Source organism: Anopheles cruzii, chromosome 3, assembly GCF_943734635.1.
Source record: "Anopheles cruzii chromosome 3, idAnoCruzAS_RS32_06, whole genome shotgun sequence".
Classification (NCBI taxonomy): Eukaryota; Metazoa; Arthropoda; class Insecta; order Diptera; family Culicidae; genus Anopheles; species Anopheles cruzii.
This window is the reverse complement of record NC_069145.1, coordinates 77,536,726-77,559,987: the sequence shown is the minus strand read 5'-3', so window position 1 is coordinate 77,559,987 and position 23,262 is coordinate 77,536,726. Positions and strand designations below refer to the sequence as shown.

The 23,262-nt window shown below is 52.0% G+C and overlaps 5 protein-coding genes across 5 annotated transcripts in view; 3 read left to right on the top strand and 2 right to left on the bottom strand.

Annotated features, from left to right (window-relative positions):
* Positions 1–257: 257 nt before the first annotated feature.
* Positions 258–3,563, bottom strand: LOC128271638 (F-box/WD repeat-containing protein 5). Its single transcript, XM_053009240.1, has 7 exons — positions 2,984–3,563; positions 2,751–2,908; positions 2,502–2,679; positions 1,973–2,437; positions 1,089–1,893; positions 858–1,008; positions 258–780 (listed from the first exon to the last, which is right to left on the bottom strand). The coding sequence occupies exons 1-7, from the start codon at positions 3,306–3,308 to the stop codon at positions 646–648; spliced, it is 2,217 nt and encodes a 738-aa protein (XP_052865200.1). The 5' UTR covers positions 3,309–3,563; the 3' UTR covers positions 258–645.
* An 877-nt stretch (positions 3,564–4,440) lies between these two features.
* On the bottom strand, positions 4,441–6,010 carry LOC128271045 (succinate--hydroxymethylglutarate CoA-transferase). Its single transcript, XM_053008478.1, has 2 exons — positions 5,927–6,010; positions 4,441–5,756 (listed from the first exon to the last, which is right to left on the bottom strand). The coding sequence occupies exons 1-2, from the start codon at positions 6,008–6,010 to the stop codon at positions 4,449–4,451; spliced, it is 1,392 nt and encodes a 463-aa protein (XP_052864438.1). The 3' UTR covers positions 4,441–4,448.
* Positions 6,011–6,798: 788 nt separating this feature from the next.
* Positions 6,799–9,416, top strand: LOC128271738 (zinc finger CCCH domain-containing protein 11A-like). Its single transcript, XM_053009364.1, has one exon. The coding sequence runs from the start codon at positions 7,063–7,065 to the stop codon at positions 7,495–7,497; it is 435 nt and encodes a 144-aa protein (XP_052865324.1). The 5' UTR covers positions 6,799–7,062; the 3' UTR covers positions 7,498–9,416.
* Positions 9,417–9,676: 260 nt separating this feature from the next.
* Positions 9,677–11,481, top strand: LOC128275537 (NADH dehydrogenase [ubiquinone] flavoprotein 1, mitochondrial). Its single transcript, XM_053014078.1, has 4 exons — positions 9,677–9,860; positions 9,950–10,195; positions 10,262–11,338; positions 11,402–11,481. The coding sequence occupies exons 1-4, from the start codon at positions 9,812–9,814 to the stop codon at positions 11,479–11,481; spliced, it is 1,452 nt and encodes a 483-aa protein (XP_052870038.1). The 5' UTR covers positions 9,677–9,811.
* A 3,801-nt stretch (positions 11,482–15,282) lies between these two features.
* The window catches only part of LOC128271044 (tribbles homolog 1-like), a 32,323-nt gene continuing 24,343 nt past the window's right edge, over positions 15,283–23,262 (top strand). The window contains exons 1-3 of the mRNA XM_053008477.1: positions 15,283–15,969; positions 16,879–17,007; positions 17,100–17,260. Of these exons, the coding sequence (XP_052864437.1) occupies positions 15,283–15,969; positions 16,879–17,007; positions 17,100–17,260 (977 nt within the window). The remainder of the gene's footprint in view (positions 15,970–16,878; positions 17,008–17,099; positions 17,261–23,262) is intronic.

Below are 23,262 nucleotides of genomic sequence, written 5' to 3'. Positions count from 1 at the left end.
TATTTTCGCTCATCTTTCGGCATGGTGAGGGGTCTCTACATACAGAAATCGTGGAATTGAACATCAGCGTCATGATGTACACATTCCAATGTCTGAGCATCTTACCATATGTGTCCTTTCTTACCTGTTTTGCTGTGCGTGTGGCAATTGAAACCAAAGCATACGTTAACGTTGGTTCAATTAAATCTTTTATTTGCATGATCATTGAACTCTGCAATTGGCACCGCTCGCTTTTTCGCTCTTCTTTTGTTTGAGCCCATACACTGTACATCCTCGAATAGATCTACTTCTAGAATTTTTGCCTATCCGCTTCCCACAAATGTGTTGAACTATGCACCCAATAGTGGTTATATGTATACGAAAACGAACGAAAGCATACATAATATTACAGTAATGCTAATCAAACGAGGGTCGAAGACAAAACTAACGAACCTATAAACACGGTTAAAACGGGCTTTAATTTTGCAGCATATTTTGTTGGGAATAACAACGGCACACTCGTACACATATTAACCTATCACGTGGCCCACCCATTTGTGCCAATAAGATTGCTTTTGATCCTTACGTATGCTCCGACTAGACTATCGATGGATACACTACATTTGAGAAAGAGGGGCGAAGATCACATCTTCTCCGCACCATTATCTACACAAACGATCGTCGTCTACGATAATGGGGCTGCGCTGGAGGGCGATGGTTGCGGTTCAGCTTTCTAAACTCGACCGCCTTCCCAACCGGAACGATGCCAAGCTTTTTCGCTTTTGCTGCCGATCGCCAAACCTTTCGCGGAACGAGATCAGAACAGGAAACAGTTAGCACGTCATGGGCGAGATTGATCACTTCCGCCATCGAATTACCTTAATTTCGTAATCGTCACTGGTGGTCACGAGCATCTCGTTATCACGCGGATTGAAGGCCACACTGTTCACTACGTCCTCGTGCTGGTACTTGGCCAGACACACACCATAGTATCGCTCCCACAAGTAAGCGTGCATATCTTCGGCACCACTGCTCCCAAACGGAAAAGCCGAAAAAAAAGAAATGCAGTTAAGCTACAGATTTCGCACGGCCGTTGACAGTTTCCTTACCTCGCGACGTAATTATCACAGACGTCCAGAAAGATGAAGAAACACTCCGTGTTCGGGGTGTACGCTTTGTGGGCGCGCAACATTTTGCCAACCTTCTTCAGCGTCATCAGGTCTATCACGTGAATGTCGATCTCCTGCGCGATCGCGGGCGGCTCCAGCGGGTTGCGGATGACGCAGTTTTTCGGCCACGGCCGACTGTTCACGTACAGGTAGCGATGGTCGGGGCTCAGGCCCATGCCGATAATGTGGCCGTGCAGATCGATTAACTTGTCGACGCGATCGAACCGGTCCGCCACTGCCTCGTAGTTTGCCCAGTTCGGTTCGACCGGGGGCGATTCGTTCTGTAACAGATACTGCAGGCGGATTTCTTCCGGTGACATCTCGGCCATAATTACCTGCAGTTCGCGCTGTCGCTCGCGGATTGCGACGCGCTCCCGGAGCGTGCTCCCGTATTCGACGCGGCGCGGAAAAGATACCCCCGTTATGCGCTTGAAGCCGATCTGATGCGGAGTGTAGGTTTTCGAGCCGGTCGAAAATATCAGATACTTCGGTGTGCTAAGCTGCGCAATGTCGTCCTCGCTTCCGTCGGACAGTTCCGTCGGATCGTCAGCAACGCAACCACGTGCTTCGTCATCATCGTCGTCGTCATCAAGGCAATCGTCCGACGAATCGTAGTACGACTCTTCGTACTCCTGCCTAAACTCCTCCAGGTACTGGATCGGGCTGGCGTAATCCGCCGGCTCAGCCACCGGCGGTTGCATCGCCACCCCTGTCTGCCCCTCATCACCTTCCCGTTCCTGGTTCCCTTGCAGCCCATTCGCTACAGAAAAAAACAATCACGTTTTAGTCCTATGCTCGCCATTACTTCGCCCGACAGTTATTACCATTAACGTTCGCACCGGCGTCTGGTTCTTCATCCGGATCGTCGTCGTCGTCCTCCGAATCGGGATCGTGGTTCATCTGGTAATGGGACAGTGGATTGCCTGCCCGACGCCCACCGCTTCCACTTGCTCCATCGTCGGTCGCTCTCGATTGATTGGCCGCTTCGTCCCCGTCTTCAGCCTTCCCTCCCTTGCCGACGGTATCGTCCTCCGCCAGCCACGGACAGTTGGCGACCATGATGGCGCGGATCGAGCTAGCGTTTCGATTGTAAAACTTGTAAATCTGCTTCCGCACCGGCGTGTGCTCCGAATCGACTTCCTGGCTGGCCTTGTTCAACCACAGCATCGATTGGCTCACCAGGTGCGCCAACCAGCTGAGGTCACCCGACAGCAGATGCTGATCGCTGAACCAGGTGCCAAAGATGTCGTACGGTCGGTTCGTTACGCGACACTTCAACCGGAATCCATCTGACCGCGTGAATTAGGCAAGCATGAGTCGAACGAACGATAAAACGATCACGAAAAATCTTACTCTGCATCGTAAACACGGCAATCTCGCCGGAAGTGCTGTGCGGCGAGCCAAAGTGGACGCCCGACACCAGGAGCAGCGTGTCGCTCTGGTTGAACTGTGAGTACTGTGTGTACTTCCAATTTAGCTTCTTCATGTCGTACGAGTCTCGTATGGTAGACGGATAGCTGGCATTCCAAACCTACAAGACCGATCACAGACAGGGACAGAGTAATGCATTGCCGTCGACCCCCCAGGTGCACGTTTACTTACGATCACGAAACCGTCCTTGGAGCAGGTGGCAAAGATTTTGCCATTATGCGAAAAGCTCACGTGCAGCACTTGGTGCGAATGTTTGGTGAGCACGTCCGTCATCACCAGCGGCACGTTGTTGGTCAGTCGGCGATACTCGGAACGCCAGCTCTCGGCCCCTGTTGGGCGGAAGAGAGATTGGGATTGAGATGAACAATATTAAGTCACCCGTAAGCCGTCACACGGCCCCGTACCTCGCTTGAGTGGAATGGACGCATCCACGTTAAACTCCCGGCGGAAGTACTTGCGCCAGATGTAGTCATCCTTCGACAGCCTGTACCACCGTCGGCAGCACTGGGCCGCGTTCAGCATATCGCGCGGGTGCAGGTGAAAGAAGATTTTGATAAACAGTGGCTCCGGTAGAAACACCCACGGACTGTTTTCGGCGTACTGGCCACCGCCATCGTACTCATCGCTGCTACTCGATCCGCTGCTACTGCTACTGTTCGATTCTATGCTTTCCGGGTTCCGCTTTTCGTTCCGGACGTTTCTTGCCCGATTACCCGGTGCTTCCGCCATTTCACCCTCGCTGAACGCGATTGTTACTGAACGCACTTTCACTATCTCCTTCGCTCGTGATCTTCAGTTTGCCTCTTTTTTTTGCTTTCCTCACTGCAAACGCGTAATGGTCGGGGGCCACCAAAATCAAAACATTCACCGTAGTAGGCTGTTCCTCTTCGACACGGGTCTTCAAATGGGGGAAGGCGACTTCCGTACACTCGCGGCCAGCGAGGATCTGTTGGAGAGCGGGGAAATTGAAGTGGCCGCGCAGCGGAAACCCAATCCGGAAGATCGCAATTACTCACCTTCTGCGGATTGTTACGGAGGTGGCTGAAAATAAAAATAAACACACACACACACCACTCACTGACAGATCGGTAATGTTGTCAACAGAGAGCGCGGATCGTGTTTATGGTTTCGGATGCAAAAGTTAACGTTCCATTGCTTTCTCCTTTTCTCTTGCACGCAAACGCGGCTTGCAGATCGCAGCAACCTTCTGCCGGCGATCACGTGATAAAGTAATAGCTACCTCTGTTGCTTGCGTTTAAATATGTTTAGTACTTATATTTGGGGTATTTACAGTTTGGTTTGAAATTTCGTTTTAGCGTCGGTATCTTACAATGGCATCGCTCTATCCTTGTTGGGCCGTACAGCAGGCGTGAGCAGTTGAATCATCCGGCACACGACAGGCCCCCTTCGAAGGTCCATCTACGGCATCAGAATTGGCACCATCGCCGTCTTCGTCGTCGTCGTCGTCATCGTCATCACCATCGCCCGGTTTGGCGGGCACCGGAGGAACTGAAGCGCCAACCACGTGTTTACGGTTTTTCTTTTTAAGCTCCACGTGCCCGAAGCAGTGCTCGCATTCGTCCTCACTTTCCGACGAACTCTCGCCGAAGGCTAGCGGTTTCTCGTAGATGCAGCAGCATTTGGACTTTTTCTTGTTCATATGCTCGTTGTCGACCGTACCGTTCGTCCACTGCACTTTCTTGTCGCTTCGAGGCTTTTGCAGGCGTAACCGCAACACCGGCGCTTCCTGGAAATCAGATACCAATTGTTAGTCACTATTCGCCCTGTAACTAGCTCATCGATTCATCGACATAATTCGGATTTTCAATAAGCTCCAGCCGATTTGCATGCCCTGGTGCGCCCCATTCTTTATTGGATCACTTTGGTCTCCCTCAAATGCTTCAACTGCTCGTCCCCGTAACCGAGCAATCCGCGCAACACTTCGTCCGTGTGTTGGCCGAGCAGAGGTGGAACGGATACGATCTCGTTCCTCGACTCTCCGTACACGACCGGAGGTCCAACTAGCTTCACTTCGCCCGCCGTCGGATGCTGTAGAGTTTTTACCAGACCGATCGCTTGCAGGTGTCGATCGGCAAACACCTCCCGCATACCATTGATCGGTCCGACGGGAAACGAAGCCCCCTCAAACAGGTCCATCCATTCGGCCGACGTTTTCCTTTTCATAATCTTTCCCAGCAACTCAATCAGCTCCCTCCGGTGGGCGACACGCGCCGGATTGCTAACGAACCGTTCGTCCTGCGCCAACTCCTCGATCCCTAGCAACCGGCAGAGATCGACAAACTGGGCATCACTACCACAACCAACCGTAATGTAGCCCCCCGACCGGGTTTCGAATGCTTCGTACGGCACAATACTTTCATGGGCTGTACCCCAGCGCTTTGCTTCGCGGTTCGCATTCAGGTAGTTGCTCGCCACGTTGATGAGGCAGGCCACCTGCGTCGAGAACAGGTTCACGTCAATCTTTTGACCCCTGCCGGTGCGGTGCCGTTGTAACAGTGCGGCCAAAATAGCCCCGTGGGCGAACAGGCCAGTCGCGATGTCCGTGATCGCTACGCCGACCTTCGCCGGTGGACCATTCTCACTTCCGGTGATGTGCAACAGTCCGCCCATCGAGCCCGCGATCACGTCGTAACCGGGCTTCGATCGATACGGTCCGACCGAGCCAAACCCGGTGATGGAGCAGTACACCAGCGATGGGGCGATCGATTTTAGCGTTTCGTAGCCCAGCCCAAACTCGTCCAGCTTGCCGGGAACGTAGTTCTCGACCAGTACGTCACACTTGCGGGCCAGATCGTAGATCACCTCGCGGCCCGTCTTAAGATTAACGCAGACGCTTTTCTTGTTCCGGTTCGCCGCCATGAAGTACACGGAGTCGCTCGAGTTGGGCAAAAACGGTGGTCCCCATTTGCGCGACTCATCGCCACCGAATGGTCGCTCGATCTTGTACACCTGCGCCCCCAGATCGCCGAGCACCATGGTGCAGTACGGTCCGGCTACGATCCGCGTTAGATCGAGGATTTTGATGCCCTCCAAAGGAAACTGAGGCGCCTGCGTACTGTAACCGTGCTGTCCGTGGCCGGTTTTACGCCAGCGGAGGCAACGAATTGCTAAAGGAATCGAACACTGGAAACGCATCTTGCAACAGGTGGTGCTGCGCTGATACGACGGTTTGTGCAAATCACGATACGCTCGCGCACTGGCCACGCAGCGGCCCGTGTGTGAGCACGAATTATGATTGTTTACCCACACATCCTGATAAAAAGTTTACCGCCTCCGCCCACAGTCCGCCTGCTCGGTCCTTGTTCCTCTTGTTGGAGAGCACCTACCTCACTGCTCGTGCCGGAAATCGGCTCCTCCTGGGCGATGGTTTCCGTGATGCTGCGGCTGATGGTTGGCGTTTCCGGGTTCATGATGGTCAATCCGGGAGAAAACACCACCGCACTGGTAACGAACGTGATGTTTTGTTGAGCTAAGGAGCAAAATGTTGTTTCTAAAAAAAAGGGTTCTCCTTCCCACTCAGTTGTGTTGGTATTTTCGAATGCACATCAAAATAAATCGATCTCCATCCTTTGACAGCGTCAGACTGACTTTCATCGATTGCTCGATCAACATCGACAAGCCCAAAATCGATTTTTTAAGGTCCTTTTCCTTTGATTGAAGCACGAGAATCATGCTTAGAAATATCCAACGAAAGTTTTTTTAAAGGATGGATCTTAGTGAAAGAGTCGTCAGGCAATTTACTATCTTCATAAGGACCTTCTTCAAAACGCCTAGTAACGTCACGTGCTTTATCGGTAGTTTACCAATGCTTGAGCTTGTAGCAGAGCTAATGTTTGTGGGATTTTAACCGCACTGAACAGCAAGAATAACTCACAAACTCACCTTTGCCAATCGAAACACGCTAACAAATTGCATTTGCAACGGTCACTTCAAACGATATCTGCGAAGCTGTCAAGAAATTTCAGCCGTCAGTCACCCGTCGATGAAACGATCCGATTTCGTCGACGGAATGAGTGCTGGTGAAAGTTGTGCACACTTTCCGGCAGGACGGTACCAGCATTGATATCGTCGTGGAAGTGGAAAAAGGAGATTGTGTGTACTTTTGCATTCTGGTCCCGATTCGTGGTCGTTTGCGATTAGGAGTAGTTTTTCTCGCACGTTGTGTGCACTGTTTCCCGACCACCGTTTCGAAGAGTAGAGCTATCGGAGGGACGACGCCAGCAGAGCAGCGAAACACAGTGGTACCCAACCCGGACACGGAACCGACGAGCCCGAGAGTGGACAGCGAGTTCGAGCTTTTGTGCGTAATCCCCCCACGTGCCGCCGCCATCTAACGCCCGCCAAGACGCCGATCGTCAGCGACAGATTGCCCCGAAGGCGAGGACACTCTTTTGGCCCAAAAATTGCTCTTCGGTCGAAAAGGCAGCAGCCCCCGCGCCGGAAGTTGGTCCACCCGCCCTTTATGGACCTCCCGAGGAACCTGCACGATTGCTACTTCTTCTACTACTCGACATGTAAGAAGGGCACCAACTGCGAGTACCGCCACGAGCCGGCCGCTCTGGGGCACGAGAAGACGTGCAAGATGTGGGCCGAGGGCAAGTGCTACAATCGTACGTGCACGATGCGCCACATGAAGATCGAGAAGCCACGCTCGGCCACACCGTGCTTCTGGGAGGATCAGCCAGGTGGCTGCCGCAAGCCACACTGCGTCTTCCAGCACAAGATCCCGAAGCCGAGCCAGCCGACCACCAGCAACGTGAGCAACGTGGGCGTTCCGGTGCAACCGGCAGCGGCAGCCGCCGCGGCCAACGCTGCCGCCGCCCATCTGCTCCACTCGACTTCGGCCGCCGTCGTGCTGGACTACAACTATGCCACGCTGCTGCCCAGAATCATCTAAACGCGCGTCCTCTCGCTGATGGCTGGCTGCAATGGCGACCGTCATGGGCCGTCGCCGATGGCCGCCGGACACCGATCGATGTGTTGGTAACCGAACAGCAGCAAGGAGCTCCACGCGTGCTCCCTGCTCCAGCGGCCCGCTTTTCCCCATTCACGTACGCACTACTACCACACACCTATCCGTTTCGTTCCGGGCTAGGATCAGCCAAGCCAGCTAAGAACGTATTTATTATATTTATTCTTTCGCATTCTTATCGTTATCACTATACCTACACGCGACGGAACGCAGTGGATTGACCGCTAGAAAGAGAATGGAAACGTAGTGCCGAAGTGTAGTGCGGTGCGGTGCGGCATGCGGTCGGGTTTTGAATAGCAATATATGGAGTCTAGTAAAAATCTGTTGATCCTGTTGGGTGGTGGCTCGATCACGAGGAGCAGTTCTGGCGCAATAAGGTTGTTCCAAATTGAATGCTGACCGAACAGCGAAAGCCAGCGAAAGAATGGGCGAACGGAATAGTTTTTAGCAGCCGGCCAGGTCCGAACAGTGTTTGATCTACTGAACGATCTATGCTTCGAAGAAAAGGATGATCGATGGATTGATTTATTACCGTTTCTGTAACGATTCTGCAAACCTTCACTCCGGTTGCAAAGCATAATACCATGAGTGCATTAATCCAGTAGTTGTGCGGTATAGTTATAGTTTTTTTATTATCACTAATTTTGGTTGAAACTAGATAATAGCGCCAAAAGCAAACGGAAGCAAAAGCTTTCCAAGCCCGTCTCTTCAGCCACGCCGAGGGCAGCATGGGAACCTAGGCGCAAAGCGAATTCTTCAGCTGCAGTATAGCATTTTGTTTTGTTTGGTTATTTTTGGTAGATCTTAGCAAAAAACGTATAATTTCTGTTTCGCCGTGTCACATCAGGAACCCCTTAGCTACCAAATGCGAATCTCTGCTTGGACGCGCACGAAACATTCGTAATTTGTTACCCCCCACGTGTGAAAAGAAAGAACTAGTTGATCGAACCGACCCTTAAACTTACCGGGCTCCTCTTATAGAAGCTGCTCCCCCTGGGACAGCTTCATTTATGTATTTTTGTTAGTTTTTTTTCTCTATTTGGTGGAGGTTTGTGATCGACAGTTCCTTATGCATATAGGCGAAGCAAAGCAGAAAACATGGTAAAACAAACTAATAATAACGAAACGGAAAACGCGCATAGAACACACTGAACGATTTAGACATTTGTTCAAAAATAGATAAACGAGCATTATTACGAGCGGAACTTTTAGTTGCAAATGAAACAGATACCGCGTGTGGCGTCATATGGAACGGACTAGGATTGTTAGAACAAGAATTAGCACATATGGGCATAATAGTAAACCAAGTTCGAACGAAAGCTGAAACCCTTGGGAAGCGTTGTTAAACGGGAAAAGAGAGAAGTTTGTAATAGAGAAAGGCAAGGAGATTATCTAAACATTTTAAATTCATTAAATAATAACAAAATATAATCACGGTATAGAGCAAACAGGAAAACGGTGCGTGTGCGAGCAGCTTTGTAACAAGTCACCCACACTGTGACTGTGTGTGGTAAAGTTTTGTGTCCTTTCTTTAATCTAACTTGGTCTAACATTTACCCAACATTGGTCGTGCTCGGTGCGTATAGATGGCACGATTTTTTTGGCTTTTCGTTTTCCTGAGCGACATTCTTCCACTTCTGTTTGAGCTGGACCACTAGCGCGGAGAATCATAAAGCACCTAGTATCCAACGAAACAAAAAAAAGAATAAAAGAATTACAAGAAAGCATCTTAACTGGCAAAGGTTTCTTTTAAATTTGCTGAAACTAACTGAAGATAAATACCCAGGATAAAAGAGTAAACGGCGAAACAAAATGGACTATAATCGTAAAAATTAAACGTAATAAATCAGTAATCAATGGACCCGCGCCTTCCAAGGGCTCTCTTCCTTGTGTTGGGTTAGATTTTTTAACTTTTCTTCATATGTTTGGCATAATTAACACAATTCAGTTTCAACTTTAATCAGCTATTTATTAACCAACGTATGAATTGAACGTTTTGAAATATTTAACAGTCTCTCGGGCAGTTTGAAATATTTCGCTGATGTTGTTCGCTAAAAAATTGACAACCTCATCTGACAGCACTCAGCTGACGTTTCGAGTTTGTATTTTTCTTAAGATCGCGAAATTTTCCCAAAACCCAAGAGCCTCTTCCGTCCGAGAACTTTTCGGTTGGAAAAGAAATTAGCTGTCCTTCGTCACTGCGGCAAAAAAGGGAACAGGACAAGGGATTGAGACAACGATGGCGAACGCACTGGTGCGGCTAAACTGCATGCCGAAGCAACAATTAGGTAAGGACATGACGCAGTGCGCGATAGTGGCTCCTTATGTAATTTGGAGTGTGTTCGAAATGCGTCTTCAAAACAATCCTTCCCGGCAGCGGCACTGGTACCGGCCATCCGCGGCTCGGTGGCCGCCTGTGGCCAGCAGCAGGTCCGGCAGCAGTCGGCCCAGGCATCGGCACCGCCACCACAGACGAGGACCAAGTTCGGAGGAATGGCCGATCAGGACCGCATATTCACGAACCTGTACGGGCGGCACGATTGGCGTCTGAAGGGTGCCCTCAAGCGCGGCGATTGGTACAAAACGAAGGAGATCCTGCTGAAGGGTGTCGACTGGATACTGAGTGCGTTTCTCTCTCCGCTGGAGGGCATCTACAGGCACTGACCGCACATCCTTTTTTGCGTTGTAGATGAAATCAAAGTGTCCGGTTTGCGTGGCCGCGGAGGCGCCGGGTTCCCCAGCGGTATGAAGTGGTCGTTCATGAACAAACCGTCGGACGGCCGTCCGAAGTATTTGGTCGTGAACGCGGACGAGGGCGAGCCGGGAACGTGCAAGGATCGGGAGATTATGCGCCACGACCCGCACAAGCTGATCGAAGGGTGTTTGATTGCGGGCCGAGCGATGGGAGCCCGAGCTGCTTACATCTACATCCGCGGTGAGTTTTACAACGAAGCGTCCAACATGCAGCTGGCCATCGCCGAAGCGTACCAGGCGGGATTGATTGGAAAGAATGCGTGCGGATCGGGATTCGATTTCGACGTGTTCATGCACCGCGGAGCGGGTGCGTACATCTGCGGCGAGGAGACGGCTCTGATTGAATCGCTCGAAGGCAAGCAGGGCAAACCGCGCCTGAAGCCACCGTTCCCGGCCGACGTCGGTGTGTTCGGTTGCCCGACGACGGTGGCCAACGTGGAAACGGTTGCCGTCGCCCCGACCATCTGCCGCCGAGGAGGCGTTTGGTTTGCCGGCTTTGGCCGCACGCGTAACTCGGGCACGAAGCTGTTCAACATTTCGGGCCACGTCAACACACCGTGCACGGTCGAGGAGGAGATGTCCATTCCGCTGAAGGAGCTAATCGAGCGCCATGCCGGAGGCATTCGGGGCGGCTGGGACAACCTGCTCGGTATCATCCCGGGCGGCTCTTCGACCCCGGTCATCCCGAAGTCGGTGTGCGAAGATGTGTTGATGGACTTTGACGGGCTGGTGCAGGCGCAAACTTCGCTCGGCACGGCCGCTATCATCGTGATGGACAAATCGACCGACATGATTAAGGCGATCTCGCGTCTGATCATGTTCTACAAGCACGAGAGCTGCGGCCAGTGTACCCCGTGCCGCGAGGGCATCGGGTGGATGAACAAGATCATGCACCGCTTCGTAGCCGGCAATGCTCAGCCGGCGGAGATAGATATGCTGTGGGAAATCTCCAAGCAAATCGAGGGACACACCATCTGCGCGCTGGGCGACGGCGCCGCATGGCCAGTCCAAGGTAAGTACCGTGACAGAGTGTGTGTGTGGTGCACGATAATCACAATGGCTCCATCCGAAACAGGTTTAATCCGACACTTCCGCCCGGAAATAGAAGCCCGAATGAAGGAGTACGAGCAGAAGGAAGCTGCTGGCAAGCACTAAAATGTCGTGGCACATCCTTACGCGAGCTAAAAGTATAATTGAACGCTGAACTAGAAAAGAGTCCACACAACTGTAAAAGAATTTGTACACATCCCACGTCGCTTCAGAGGTCAATAAACCGTATTGTTCTGTTTAAACTTGGCTGGGGGACTGGAATTTACAGGCTTGAACTAAACTTTTGTCCTTCCGTCGATGATCCTATCGAACCATTTGACGTCGTGTGCGAAAATCCTCACCATTAGATTTTTATCGGAATTCGATATTTGCAGACATTTTAGCAAAACAAAGACAAAAAAACATTTTAGTGTGACGAACAGAAGGAGTCGGATTCGAAGGAGTCGTCGGACTCGTCGGACTCGTCGGATTTTACTGTTTTAGTTTGGTTTTAGTTCATTCATTCATTCGGGTCGTGATCGGGAATTCATTCTTACCGAAATCAACTTCGGGTCGAAAAACCAGAGAGAATAGAGAAATACAGAGAGAAAAGAGAAGTTCAGACAAAAAGGGGAAAACAGAGAGAAAAGAGAAAACATCGACTATCTCGCTCTAGCGTCAGCTATCTCTTTCCCCTTCGTAAGTAACTTTTGGACTTCGGGTCGAAAAACCAGAGAGAACTCACAAAAATGTGAGAGAATAGAGAAATACAGAGAGAGAAGAGAAAAGTTGGTCAGTTTCGGTTAAGAAAGGTCAGGTTCAAAAGTGAGGTTTTTATTTTTCTAGTAGGAAACAGAAAGTACTGAAATATTTCAAAACAAAACAAAACACAAGCTGGTGCGTTTCCGTTCGGCTGTTGGTAATACGTTAAGTACGTTAAGTACGTTAATACAGATTGATTCTCACAGGTTTCGAACTTTCTGTACTTTCTTCGAGAAAGAAACAATAATTCAACGGACGGTTGTTGCGTTTTTCGTTCGACGTACAAAATACAGTAAGTACGGGATTTGTACGCGAAGATAGAACATCGAGTTTTACGTGTTTTCGGTTAAAGTATTCGGACGCGTTTCTGTGCGCGCGCTTGTGTCTGTCGAAGTATTCGGACGTGTTTTCCGGTTCCGGTTGGAAAATAGAACGGTACTTCCAAAACTCAAGCGTGCGGTTGTTTCGTAGTTCAAGCGTGATGGCTTTGAAAGTGTTGTGACGTGCGTGTTGTGTTGCGCTGCATCGATGAGTTCACGACTTCACGGCGACGAGTGAGATTTCACAACCGCGCGCACATATGTCACCAAACGAGAATCGCAACCAACGCTCGCGGTGACGAGATGATGTAAAGTTTGAAGTTCGCTAATCGGTAAAATTGAGTGAAAACGAAACAAGTGATTTGGGTGTACAGTGCGAAAAAAGGTAATAACTCGAATCGGCAAACTGTCTACGAAAATCTTTCGCCTCGCAAGCATAAAAAACGTACGATGCTCTCATGCTCACCGCTCTGTCGTCATTCGCAAGCAGTGTGTAAACAGCCAAGCGTAGCGTGGCGTGGTGTGCGTGTGTGGTGGTATGTCCGGGACGACGACACACCATCCCACTACGAAAGCAAAGCCAATGCGAAATCAAGGTTCTCACAAGGTACCGCGCAACGGCGCGACATCTTGTCTCCCGCTCTCGCTCGCTCGTGCGGTGGTGTTGGTGTAGGTTCGTACACGCATTGCATGTGCAACTTTCGGGAGAACTAGAAACACAAGCAAAAAGGTGACGAGGTTGTGAAATCGCAGCACACATTGCGTCCCGAGAAAAGGACGCCGGAGTCCTGTGTGTTGAGGTTGGGTCGTGTTTCTTTTGTGCGTGACAAAAGGGGAAATTCATTGAAAACTAGTACGCGGGGAGAAGAGAGAGCCGTGGAATTGCTTCGCGAAGGTAAACAATTAACGGTATCAGCGCGGCGTCCTTTCGGAAAAGCCGAGGGGAAATTACGCGACGAAAGCATAAACCCAATCCACAGGCCGCGAGGGCCAGAGTGCTTTGACCGCGCCGCGGATAAAAGGGGTTTAAGGGCGCGCGTGTAGTTTCATGTTGCGTTTTCGGAATGACGTCGTCGCCGGGGTTTTGTGTTCGGTTCTTATTGTTGGCCACCGGGGGACACCTTATCGATGCTTCTTCTGTGGTTTCTTGCGCTGGTGGTGAACAACGGATTGATTTAGAGTCAGTGGGCCGAAAACAGTGCGTGATAATTCCCTCACCGAAGAAAGTTGCGGCGGGCGAACCAAGAAACCAGTTGTGCCTTGTTGTGCCCTCGGCACAAGTCCCGTTGCGTGGCCTGTTTTTCATGTTGCCACGGTTACTGGTTTCGAGAGAGCCCGAGACCGTTTCGAAAGGTGCCACGAAACGGGAACGGTTTTGATTGTTCCTCACCGATCGCGCTTTCCCGCGATCCAAGTAGACCGTGCAAAAGAACCGTGTCACTGCGGAAGGCCAAGTGTGTAATTAACCCCGCGGAGAGAACCGGGATTGTGGCGTGGCATACTGTGTGTCGTGTGTTCGAGAAACAGCGAGAAAAAAAAAACTGAGAAACTCATGCTCCGTAGACAACATTTCGCCATCGAAGCCGAAGCTTCCGTTTCCCACGTCAGCGCGACTCCATCCTCGTGGCCACAGCGGACCATCGAGTCTCGGGTGGTGCGATAAGATAAGACGCAAATTGTTGCGGTTTTTTGTCCCCGCACCACAACCCCCTCCTCGAGGCCGTTCTCGTGTGTCCGTGCGTACCAATCTCAAGGAACCTCACCTCGCGGCCATTATCAGTCATTGCGCCACCACCACCAGACGGAGGAGCCCGAGTTTTTTAGGTTGCGAAATACAGGAATTCCGGGATTGCATTAAGTTAACACAGTGTGTGTCGCTTCTTGAGAGCCTCCCGTTGTTCACCTGCGTGTTTTATGCTTCCGAGTGGCTTCCGTTCCACTTTTTCAGCCCAACATCGAAGCTTTCATTCAACTCTCCCCGGTGCGCCATGAATGGGAAGCGCACTCCGGTCCATTCGCAGTGTTTTAATTTCCGTTTTTTGTCTTCCTCACCACAGAACACGGCGGCGTGTGTGTGTGTTACAGTTCTTGATTCTTACCTTCAAAGGACTCAATGAAGGTACAGTTCCGCGCCAAAGTGTGGCTCAATTCACAACAACGGGACCACACAGCTCGCGTCGACCGGAAACCTGCCGCATTGTAGTGTGAGACACTACGCTGAGACTATTTTTCAATCGCCGAGCGGAAGTGCCTACGGATTTTTATCAATCGTCAACAGCTCCTCGAAGCCCGTTTCTAGGCAACAGAAGGAAGGACACATGCAGCAAAGCGCACGTCACGCGCGTGACGTCCGTAGTAGTGATCTGTGATAAAGAAGAGCCGCGATACCGTGTGTGTGTGTGTGGCTGGCCGGCCGGTGTGTTGAAGACGGGCCTCCTTCCACTCCGTTGTTTCCGTGGGCGAAGCCCACTGCGTTGTTATGTGTTGTTGAGGAGATAGATTTTTTTTGCTGTTAAGTTCGTTATGGCTCACCGTCGTTGCGCCCGCGCGTGATTCATAAAGCGTAGTTGTTCTAGCGAAGAAAGACCAGAGCAGAAGCGAATTGCGCCTCAGCAATCGTAGTGACCACTGACCGCGTGAGCCGCAGAGTTTCAGTTTGGTGGTGGTGAACGATCGAGGAGCCTTTTTCGCCAGATTCGTTAGCACCGCCGCGAAGTCCGTTCATTATCGCGCTCGTGACGTTGTTTTGTTGGTCGAGTTCCGGTTTTTCAAGTGCACCTCGTGGGTTGATCAGAAACAGAAAAAGGATAAAAAGAAGCAGGAAACCACAGCGCGAACTGTGGCAATGAACATCATCAACTCGGTGGTGACCGGCGCGTTATCCGGTCCCGGTGCCCCGGCCGACGATTTAATGGTGTCGCGCCTACACAAACCGGACGAACCGGTGCCGGATGATGGTCAGACGGCTCCAACCGAACCCCCCCAACCCCCGGCTGGTGCCGTGGGAGTAACGGCAGCAGCAGCGGCAGCAACCAACGCAGATGCCACTCCGACGATGCCACCGGATCTCCGGTCCGATCCCGGATCGGCCACCGCCGCCCTGAATCGACTGCTTACCGCTTCGGCCCACCTGGTGTTCGGGGGAGCAGCCGCGGGGGCGGCCCACAAAAAGTGTCCTTACCATCGGCATTGCTCCCGCACGCACCAGCAGCACCCGCAGTTCACTGCGTACGCCATACACCACCACCAGCGTCACCATCACCATCCGTACGGCGGGCCCCAGACCGCTCGGGGGGCGATCCGTTCCGGTTCGGGGGTTCCGGCCAACAACGGCACGGCGGCGGCCGCGGCGGCACCGTCGTCACCGCCAGGCATCCATCCCCAGCAGCGGGATGCGATATCGTCGAACGTGCTGCCACCGCCGGTTAACGCGGCTATCCTCGCCGAACGCTACCTGCTGCTGGACCAGGTCGAGGGCAACAATCTGTACCGCTGCTTCGACATCCGAACGCACGAGGAGCTGGTGTGCAAGGTAAGAAACCAGCCAATCGGCCAGCCCGACGTGAGGATTACACTCCGATAGTTAAATCGGGGACTCCATTTGATGGCGCAATAAAACCTATCTCGAAAGCCGCGCCGTTCCGTCCCGTAAGACTTAGCGTTTTGCAGCAATGCAGACACAACATTAGCAGGGACAATCGTATCCTTATTTGCTTTTCGGTCGCCATCGTGTCGCACCGATTGTTGTGCCAATGGTAAAGTGGTCTGCAATAAATGTTACAGCAAAGCGCTTTTGTGTACCCCGCGTAGAAGCAATCCGGAGAAGGAATCGTTACCCGGGCAAAAGCCGGTTGCTGTCAATTAGAGAAGAAATTTGGTAAGGTGTGCGTGTTGTAGGAGATTTAAAATGACCGCCCCGGAGCCCACCAAAAATAATGGAACAAGTGCAATCATATTTTTTTGGTTTGTTTTCCCTAAATACCTAATGTTCCGCCTTTATGGCAACGATCGTAAAACGATTTTTTCGTTCGAAAGACCATTTTTAATCGTCTTTAACTTTATGAGACACGCGTCTCGGTGGCTCACGAAAACGATGATGCTGACTGTGTTCGGTGACGTGTTTCGTGGCTGTTTCTGATGGCGTGATTCACCCGATCGACGATTCACGACGATCACGTCACGGAACGCATGTTACTGCGCATTACTCTACTGCCCAAGGCCGCTTATCTTCCGCTTCGAGGATGCTATTTTTGGTACGTGCCACGGCGGGTTCCGATAGAGCGTAAACGTGTTGCTGCTCCTCTCGCATTAGATAAGATGGCGGCAGAATTCCGCCGCTCCGCTATTACTATGGGACCTTGATTTTGGGGGACCCCGTGTGTTTTTACGCGCTCCCGTTATCTGCCCCCTAATAAATCGCACGCCTTTTTCCTTCTTTCAGATTGCCACTAATCCGTGCTTCAATCTGCTCACCGCACACTTCCGGCTGGACGGGCATCCGCACGTGAACGCGCTGCACAAAGTCATCAAGGACCCCAACCAGACGTATCTGATCTTCAGCGCTTCCAAGGTACGCGACTCCTGGCCCGCAATATTTGGCCCCCCGCATCCGCGTGCACTGACTAATCATTCGCCTTTCGTTTCCCCACACACCACCTGTAGGGCGATCTACACTCGTACGTGCGTACCCGCAAGCGGCTGCGGGAGCCGGAAGCGCGCCGCCTGTGCCGTCAGATGTGTGAGGTGGTGAAAAGCTGCCACGAGCAGGGCATCGTCCTGCGCGATCTCAAGCTGCGGAAGTTTGTGTTTGCGGACCATGAAGGGTAAGTGGGTGCCACAGGGAATCGAAAGGGATCGGGTCGGGAGCTTACCAGGTAGGTGGAAGCGCAATGGCTGTCAGCACGACTCACAGCTTGTACGCTAAATTCGTCAACCTCTCGACAGGTTTATTCCTTCGAGAAGGCTACTGTAAGTTCCGACACGTTCAGGAGGCAACACGTTGTGTGTTGTTTCGCTTACGTCATAATGACTACTGGGGCCCGGGTGGATGATGCTGTTCTGGCGAACCGAGGCACACTATCTGCTTGTTGACATGCTCAGGATTAGGACGGGGGAATTTTGTTGCACCTCGAGAGATAAGGCTATACGGGAACTGCACCGCGAAAAGCCAGAACCAAGCAAAAGATCAGGTCTTCAAACGGGACGATCTTGGGTGAGATTAAGACCTCAGTGAAATCGCATCCATTCTGTCATGAAATTGACAGAGCTTACAAAGTGAATTTTCAGCAGTGAATGATTAAGAACCACGCTGACGCTGATCGCGCGACCCCGCGAAGTGCAGCACTCCTACGTGTGGCAATCAATCGGTTCGGTTCGCGACTGTATCGTTGGCGGCGGCACCATTGTTTTGAAGGTTATGGGAGGTTGCTTGCGGCTAGTTAATAGTAGCGCTGCTCCGTGTGGCCAGTCAATTCGGACGATCTACGCCACCACTTCCCTTCCACTTCCTGTGCCCGGCTATGTGTGTGACGGGCTGGCTGGCTGACTAACTGGCTGTCGATCACGGGCCGACCGCGAGAGACACGGCGTTGATCGCGCCCACTCGCCGCAATTATGAGCCCCACATAATTGTACCTCTCTCGCCGCGAGATCGCAAGCTCCCTGCTGCTGCTGTTGTTATGTGTGCGAAACATAAGGGGCGCACGCGCCCGTTCCGGCGGCCGGCGGGGGACCGGTTTTTGTTGTTTGGCAATGTTCATTCGGCGGGCCGCCGCCTTGCCTCTGCTGTGTACACAAATGAAGGAATGATTTCCCAATAAGAGCAACGAAAAAAAACCAACATTAATGCTTACTTCACTCCGCGCGAAATGACCAATTCCGGGCGGAGTCCGTGGTCGGAATTGCCAAGTCAAACAAATGCACCCCCAACATATCAATTGTTGGCTGCTGCTGCGGCGGATCGCGACATGTAAACCCGACCACCCGCCTGCCCCGCTATGCAAATAACCGCCGTCTCCGGGGCACCCTTCCGACGACGACGGAACCGGAACGATTCGACGGCGGAGAACGGATTTCGCAAAAGGCGGCGCAGATAACGCCAGATAGGCCCCACTGGGCACAATCGGTGTCGAGAGTTCACACAACACAGCTTTGGGGTTCTGGAGGTCCCATTCTCGCGCAGGAGTCTCAAGGTCTCAAGTCGTGCACCGTGCGGCCAAGCGCAACCAACCGAGAAACAATAATTATACCCGGCGTGTGGTTAGTAGGGACACCCTACATCGCTGCCCCTGGCGCGTGCCGGTGCGAAGATCGGAGGGATTCTTTCCTTCATTCCGCACAGGACCCTTTGACCAGAGGTTGCCAAACCATTCCCCCCTGGGAGCACGCGCCACCAGCGTGCTCCGGTTCAAGCGTGTTCCGGTTTCGCATAAAATTCGCACCAGGCCACGTGCTCCTGAGGTGTGCGCCTGATTGCACCAGTCGAGTTATAGCCCTCGGCCGGCAGAGAAGAGGAGGGTCTTGGATGGATAGCTTCGGTGGCAGCTTCGGCACCTTTTTTTCGTTATTTTTCGCGTTCGCCGATTCCGTCGCGTTCCGAGAAGACTCCGAGGGTCTCGTGTCCGGTTTCTTGGTTCTCCCTCTCCGGGGTTCCTACCATCTTCGGGGTGTGTGTGGAACATTAATAAAACGTTTACGCAGTGGCACGCGCGGCCACTTCTGATGCGTCTCGTACATCGGCCCGGTAGACCGTGAAAGGTCGCGCTCTGGGTTGGGTTTGCTGATGTGGAACACCCATAAATATTCCGATTCTCCCGGCTGCCGGACCATTTATTTCACTAAGTTCGTGTTTAGATTCGTTTCTTTCAAGCGCCAACTCTCTCGCCGCCAATCAAATTGCGGAGAAGAGGTCCAAGATATCGGATAAAGATGAGGCGGCTGACCTTTGCCACTTCTGAGCGAAAGCAGAACGGAGGCCCTGGGCCGGGTGCTGGCGCGGCGGGGTCCACAAATTGCAAACTTCTGAGGGGCCTCCCCTCCCCGGCCGGACGATCTCACTGGCCGTGTTGTGGGTAGCAAACTGGAACACCGAAACCTTGAAAACTATGGTTCAATGAGTAGTGTGCGCGGTGCGGTGTCAGGCCTTCTACGTGCCGTGCCGTGCCGTGCCGAGGCCTCGGCAAAACCAGAGCATCGCGTTTCATACTCACTCTCTCGCTCTCTCGCCCGGCGGTTTATGTTGTCACCTTCAGCGCACCCTACCCTACCAACCAACCAACCTGCCCAGGTGCGCCGCGGACTCTCAAGTTCGGTTCGGTTACTCACTTTTCTCACTGGACGGCGGCTCGCGTTACTAACCGGCGGCGCAGCACGGGCCCCTATTGGGTTGTTGGCCGGCTCTCTGTTGCTAGTGGTGCCCATGGTATTATACCGCTTGCTGCCCTGCCCCCCTTACCTCTTGACGGTGGCCATATGCTCTATGACCTCAATATATGTGGCCCCACAATGAAGCGCACACGAGCTGGCTGCCGTGGGAAAGACGGGGACACACCGCAGAGGAAGTGGGACGGAACTGCCGCAATCGTGTCAGGCGGCTCAGGCGCTGCAATGGAAATCCGTGTGTCGTGGGCATCAATGAAAACTCGCCACACGAAAATGTTAAGCAAAATATGACGGCCGCGCAGAAGAGAGAACAGGGCGCCACGTGCTCAACAGAGGCAGACATTGGCAGGCAAATCAAGGAGCCACAATTGCTCGGGATCGGGAGTTCCAACATCCAACATGTCCGTCACGGGAGTGATGCCTTGTCAAACGATCAAGTTCGATCTATCCGATCTGAAAGGATTCATTCATTCTATTTTTTAATGTAAAACAATTTTGGTCAAATTTCGAGCACGGCTAGCTTTCAGCAGTAGCCCATTCGATCGACCTATTTTTGAGTACATTTTCGACTGTCTGTGATCCAATCTCGGCAATGGCAATTTGAATATCGGTGTTGAGGTCGTCATTAGTTGCTGGTTTGTTGTCTTTCACCGATCCCCAAAGATAACAGTCCAATGATGCCAAATCACCCCTTCTTGGAGGTCAATTCACAACACAATTTCTGCTGGTTATTCGTTGTCCGAAGATGCAATCGATCGTGGCTGTCGCTGTATGGGAGGTAACGCCATCCTTTTGAAACCAAATGTCAGCTAAGTTCTCAGCTTAAATTTCGCCAGAGAACCAATCAGGCAACATTGCTCGGTGCCGCCAGACAAAAATCCGCACCAAATAGTCACTCGTTTTGGGTGCATTGGCTTCTCTTGCACGATGTGTGGGTTTTCCTAACTCCAAAAACGATAATTGTGCTTATCGACAATCCAACGAGGGTGAAATGAGCTTAAATGAAATGAGCTTTTAAAATATCGTTCCGTTCGAGTTGAAGATCTACCACTTTGGAAATAGGTTTTTCATATTTCCCTATTTTGTACAATCGAAATGAACCATTCAAATAAAAGTTCAAGCATCAGAAAATATTCAGTCGTTTTTTATGATGAAATAAAAAATGTATTTTATATGGCTCCCTGTAATACTCCCTGTAATACCTCATTGAATATGGGATTTGGGAGTTTGGAAATTGCCTGAAGTTTAGTTTTTTTTCTGAGCTCACTTAAAGGTTATTTGCTCCCAACATGAATTGGTCCAACCCTTAGATCTCGTCAGCGATAGGATCTCCATGACCATTAGGAGTCGGTTCCAGTGTCGCCGTCGTACAATCGGGAAAAAGTGCGTTCATATCACGTATGGGACACGGTGCGATATATCCTCAACGGAGGCAGGCAGCCTGCCAAAGCACTCGCGATCGTGTTTGAGGTGTCCGCCCCGAGAGAAATCCAAACGATTTCGCTTCACCACTACCACACGGCGGCGGCAGTTCGAGAGTCAAAAGAACCGGTTGAAACAAACCACCCCATCACACACCGGCAACAACCCCCCGCGTTTTTTTTATGCTCTCTGTGCCGCCCTGGCCCCATCGTCTCGACATCGGCGCGCACGTGTTGCAACGTGACATTGAGACGCAAGCCGCACACACAGCACACGGGACGGCGGCCACTAGCACCACTACACTCGCTCGTGTTCGACGAGTATCGCAATGGGCCATTGTGGTGGGGACACAACCCCCGTGCCAATAGGGTGGCGCCTTGCAAGGCGAGCGAGCTCCGAGCGAGTGCAATCGGCTCGTCGATTGTTGTGTTGTTGTCGCGGCCGGTTACCGGGCGGTCTTTTTTGGAGGCTGCATATGGAGGCCGCCGGCCGGCCGTTTGTATTGGTGTCCCTCCACCCCCCGGGGCGGTATTGCGCGAGGTCATCGTTTGCGCATTGTGTCCGTTGCTGACGGGGGTTGTTGCCGAAAATCGAATGTGCGTTAAACATTCTTTTTTTGACGGCAGCTTCATTCAGCTTTCAGCACACAGCTTCTCACACAGCGAAGTATGTGTGCGTTGCGTTGCTGTTGTAGGGGTTCCGTTTCGTGTATGTGGCCACCATTCACGACCCAGACAGATAGCAGCAGCAGCAGTTGCCAGCATCTCGCAATTTGACTTGTCGCAAGTAAAATGCGGTGCGCGATCGTGCGCTGATCTTTTACTACCGCCGCGTCAACCGTTGTCGCAAACGTACGTGTGTCGTGTGCGGCAACAACGTGTGCTGGATCTGTCTGCTTGCTAAATACTGTAAGCACACACGGCACCCGACGATCGGTCATCGAAATCCTTGAATACTTGCTCAAAAGTTTTTTGCAAAACCGCCAATCGCTATCAATACTAAAATTAATTGACGATTGTTATCAATGTTTCGTTAGGTTAGGTAGATTAATCCGTCTCAAACCCATCTCTAGTGCAGGACCATGTCCAATTAAAATAATTTTCAAGCTTTCCAATACCATAACATACCATAACATTCACCCCGTCGTTCAACTTTGCTCGCGAATACTCTGCAAATGCCATTTACACAAAATGTACGGAAAGAAGGATAAAGACAGTAGTAGTAGACGGTTATGTTGCTGAAATCCAATATCTGTCGATACCTTGCTTCAATATTTTTTGGCAACAACCTCCCTGACACAGCTCTGTGATAAGCTCTGTGTAAGGTACAAAGCAGCGGGTGGTGTGTCCCAATATGACCTCCTCTGTCATAAAATCGACACATTATGGCACCCTTTTTCGGATAAATTCGGATCGATCAGAAAGTACAGCGCCACCGGGCCGCCTCTTGGGCAAGCAAGTGCTGCGAGCGCCGCGCACTACGCAAAGGGGTTACGTTACTCTCGAGACTCTGTTGCGCAACGGTCCAGAACGGCGCGGCGCGTCCCTGTTTCGTGGGAGAGCGCGCCCGCCCGATTATCAGCTGGCGGCGGCGTGACCTTCGCCAGCACGCAGAGACTGCAGACGGGGGGCCGCGGCGCTGAACTAATTAGTAGCCTTGAATAAATTAGGTTCAAAGCACCAAGAGCGGCGGCATCGCGCGAGAACGCGAGAGGAACGCCTGGCCACCGATACCTGGGCTGGGCCACGGTGCGGCGAGAGATGACTATCTCGCGGTAACTACGCGCGCGCAGGTCATGCCCTCGCGGGCGCGAGAGCGAGAGCAGGCGTTTAGAAGGACAAATCGCTCGCCGGGCCGTGTTCACATGTTGTTGCAACAATCCCGGCCCGGCCCGGCCCGGCCCGACCACCCCACCACGAGATTCGGTCTCCGGTCTGAATCTCCTTTCGGCGGCGGCGGCGTATGGAAATCCCGTACTTCTCCGTGTTCAATGTTTATTTACATTCTCAACACACCCCAGGCC

Excerpts from the sequence above, each read along its gene's own strand:
- LOC128271638 (XM_053009240.1), bottom strand. The coding sequence starts at position 3,308 with ATGGCGGAAGCACCGGGTAATCGGGCAAGAAACGTCCGGAACGAAAAG. Across the intron at positions 1,894-1,972 it reads CGCCGGTGCGAACGTTAATG|GGAACCAGGAACGGGAAGGT; the intron begins GTAATAACTGTC and ends ATGGGCTGCAAG. Across the intron at positions 1,009-1,088 it reads TGTGATAATTACGTCGCGAG|TGGTGCCGAAGATATGCACG; the intron begins GTAAGGAAACTG and ends GTTTGGGAGCAG.
- LOC128271045 (XM_053008478.1), bottom strand. The coding sequence starts at position 6,010 with ATGAACCCGGAAACGCCAACCATCAGCCGCAGCATCACGGAAACCATC. Across the intron at positions 5,757-5,926 it reads TTTCCGGCACGAGCAGTGAG|CGCAGCACCACCTGTTGCAA; the intron begins GTAGGTGCTCTC and ends CCGTCGTATCAG.
- LOC128275537 (XM_053014078.1), top strand. The coding sequence starts at position 9,812 with ATGGCGAACGCACTGGTGCGGCTAAACTGCATGCCGAAGCAACAATTA. Across the intron at positions 9,861-9,949 it reads CATGCCGAAGCAACAATTAG|CGGCACTGGTACCGGCCATC; the intron begins GTAAGGACATGA and ends CCTTCCCGGCAG. Across the intron at positions 10,196-10,261 it reads GGGTGTCGACTGGATACTGA|ATGAAATCAAAGTGTCCGGT; the intron begins GTGCGTTTCTCT and ends TTTGCGTTGTAG.
- LOC128271738 (XM_053009364.1), top strand. The coding sequence starts at position 7,063 with ATGGACCTCCCGAGGAACCTGCACGATTGCTACTTCTTCTACTACTCG.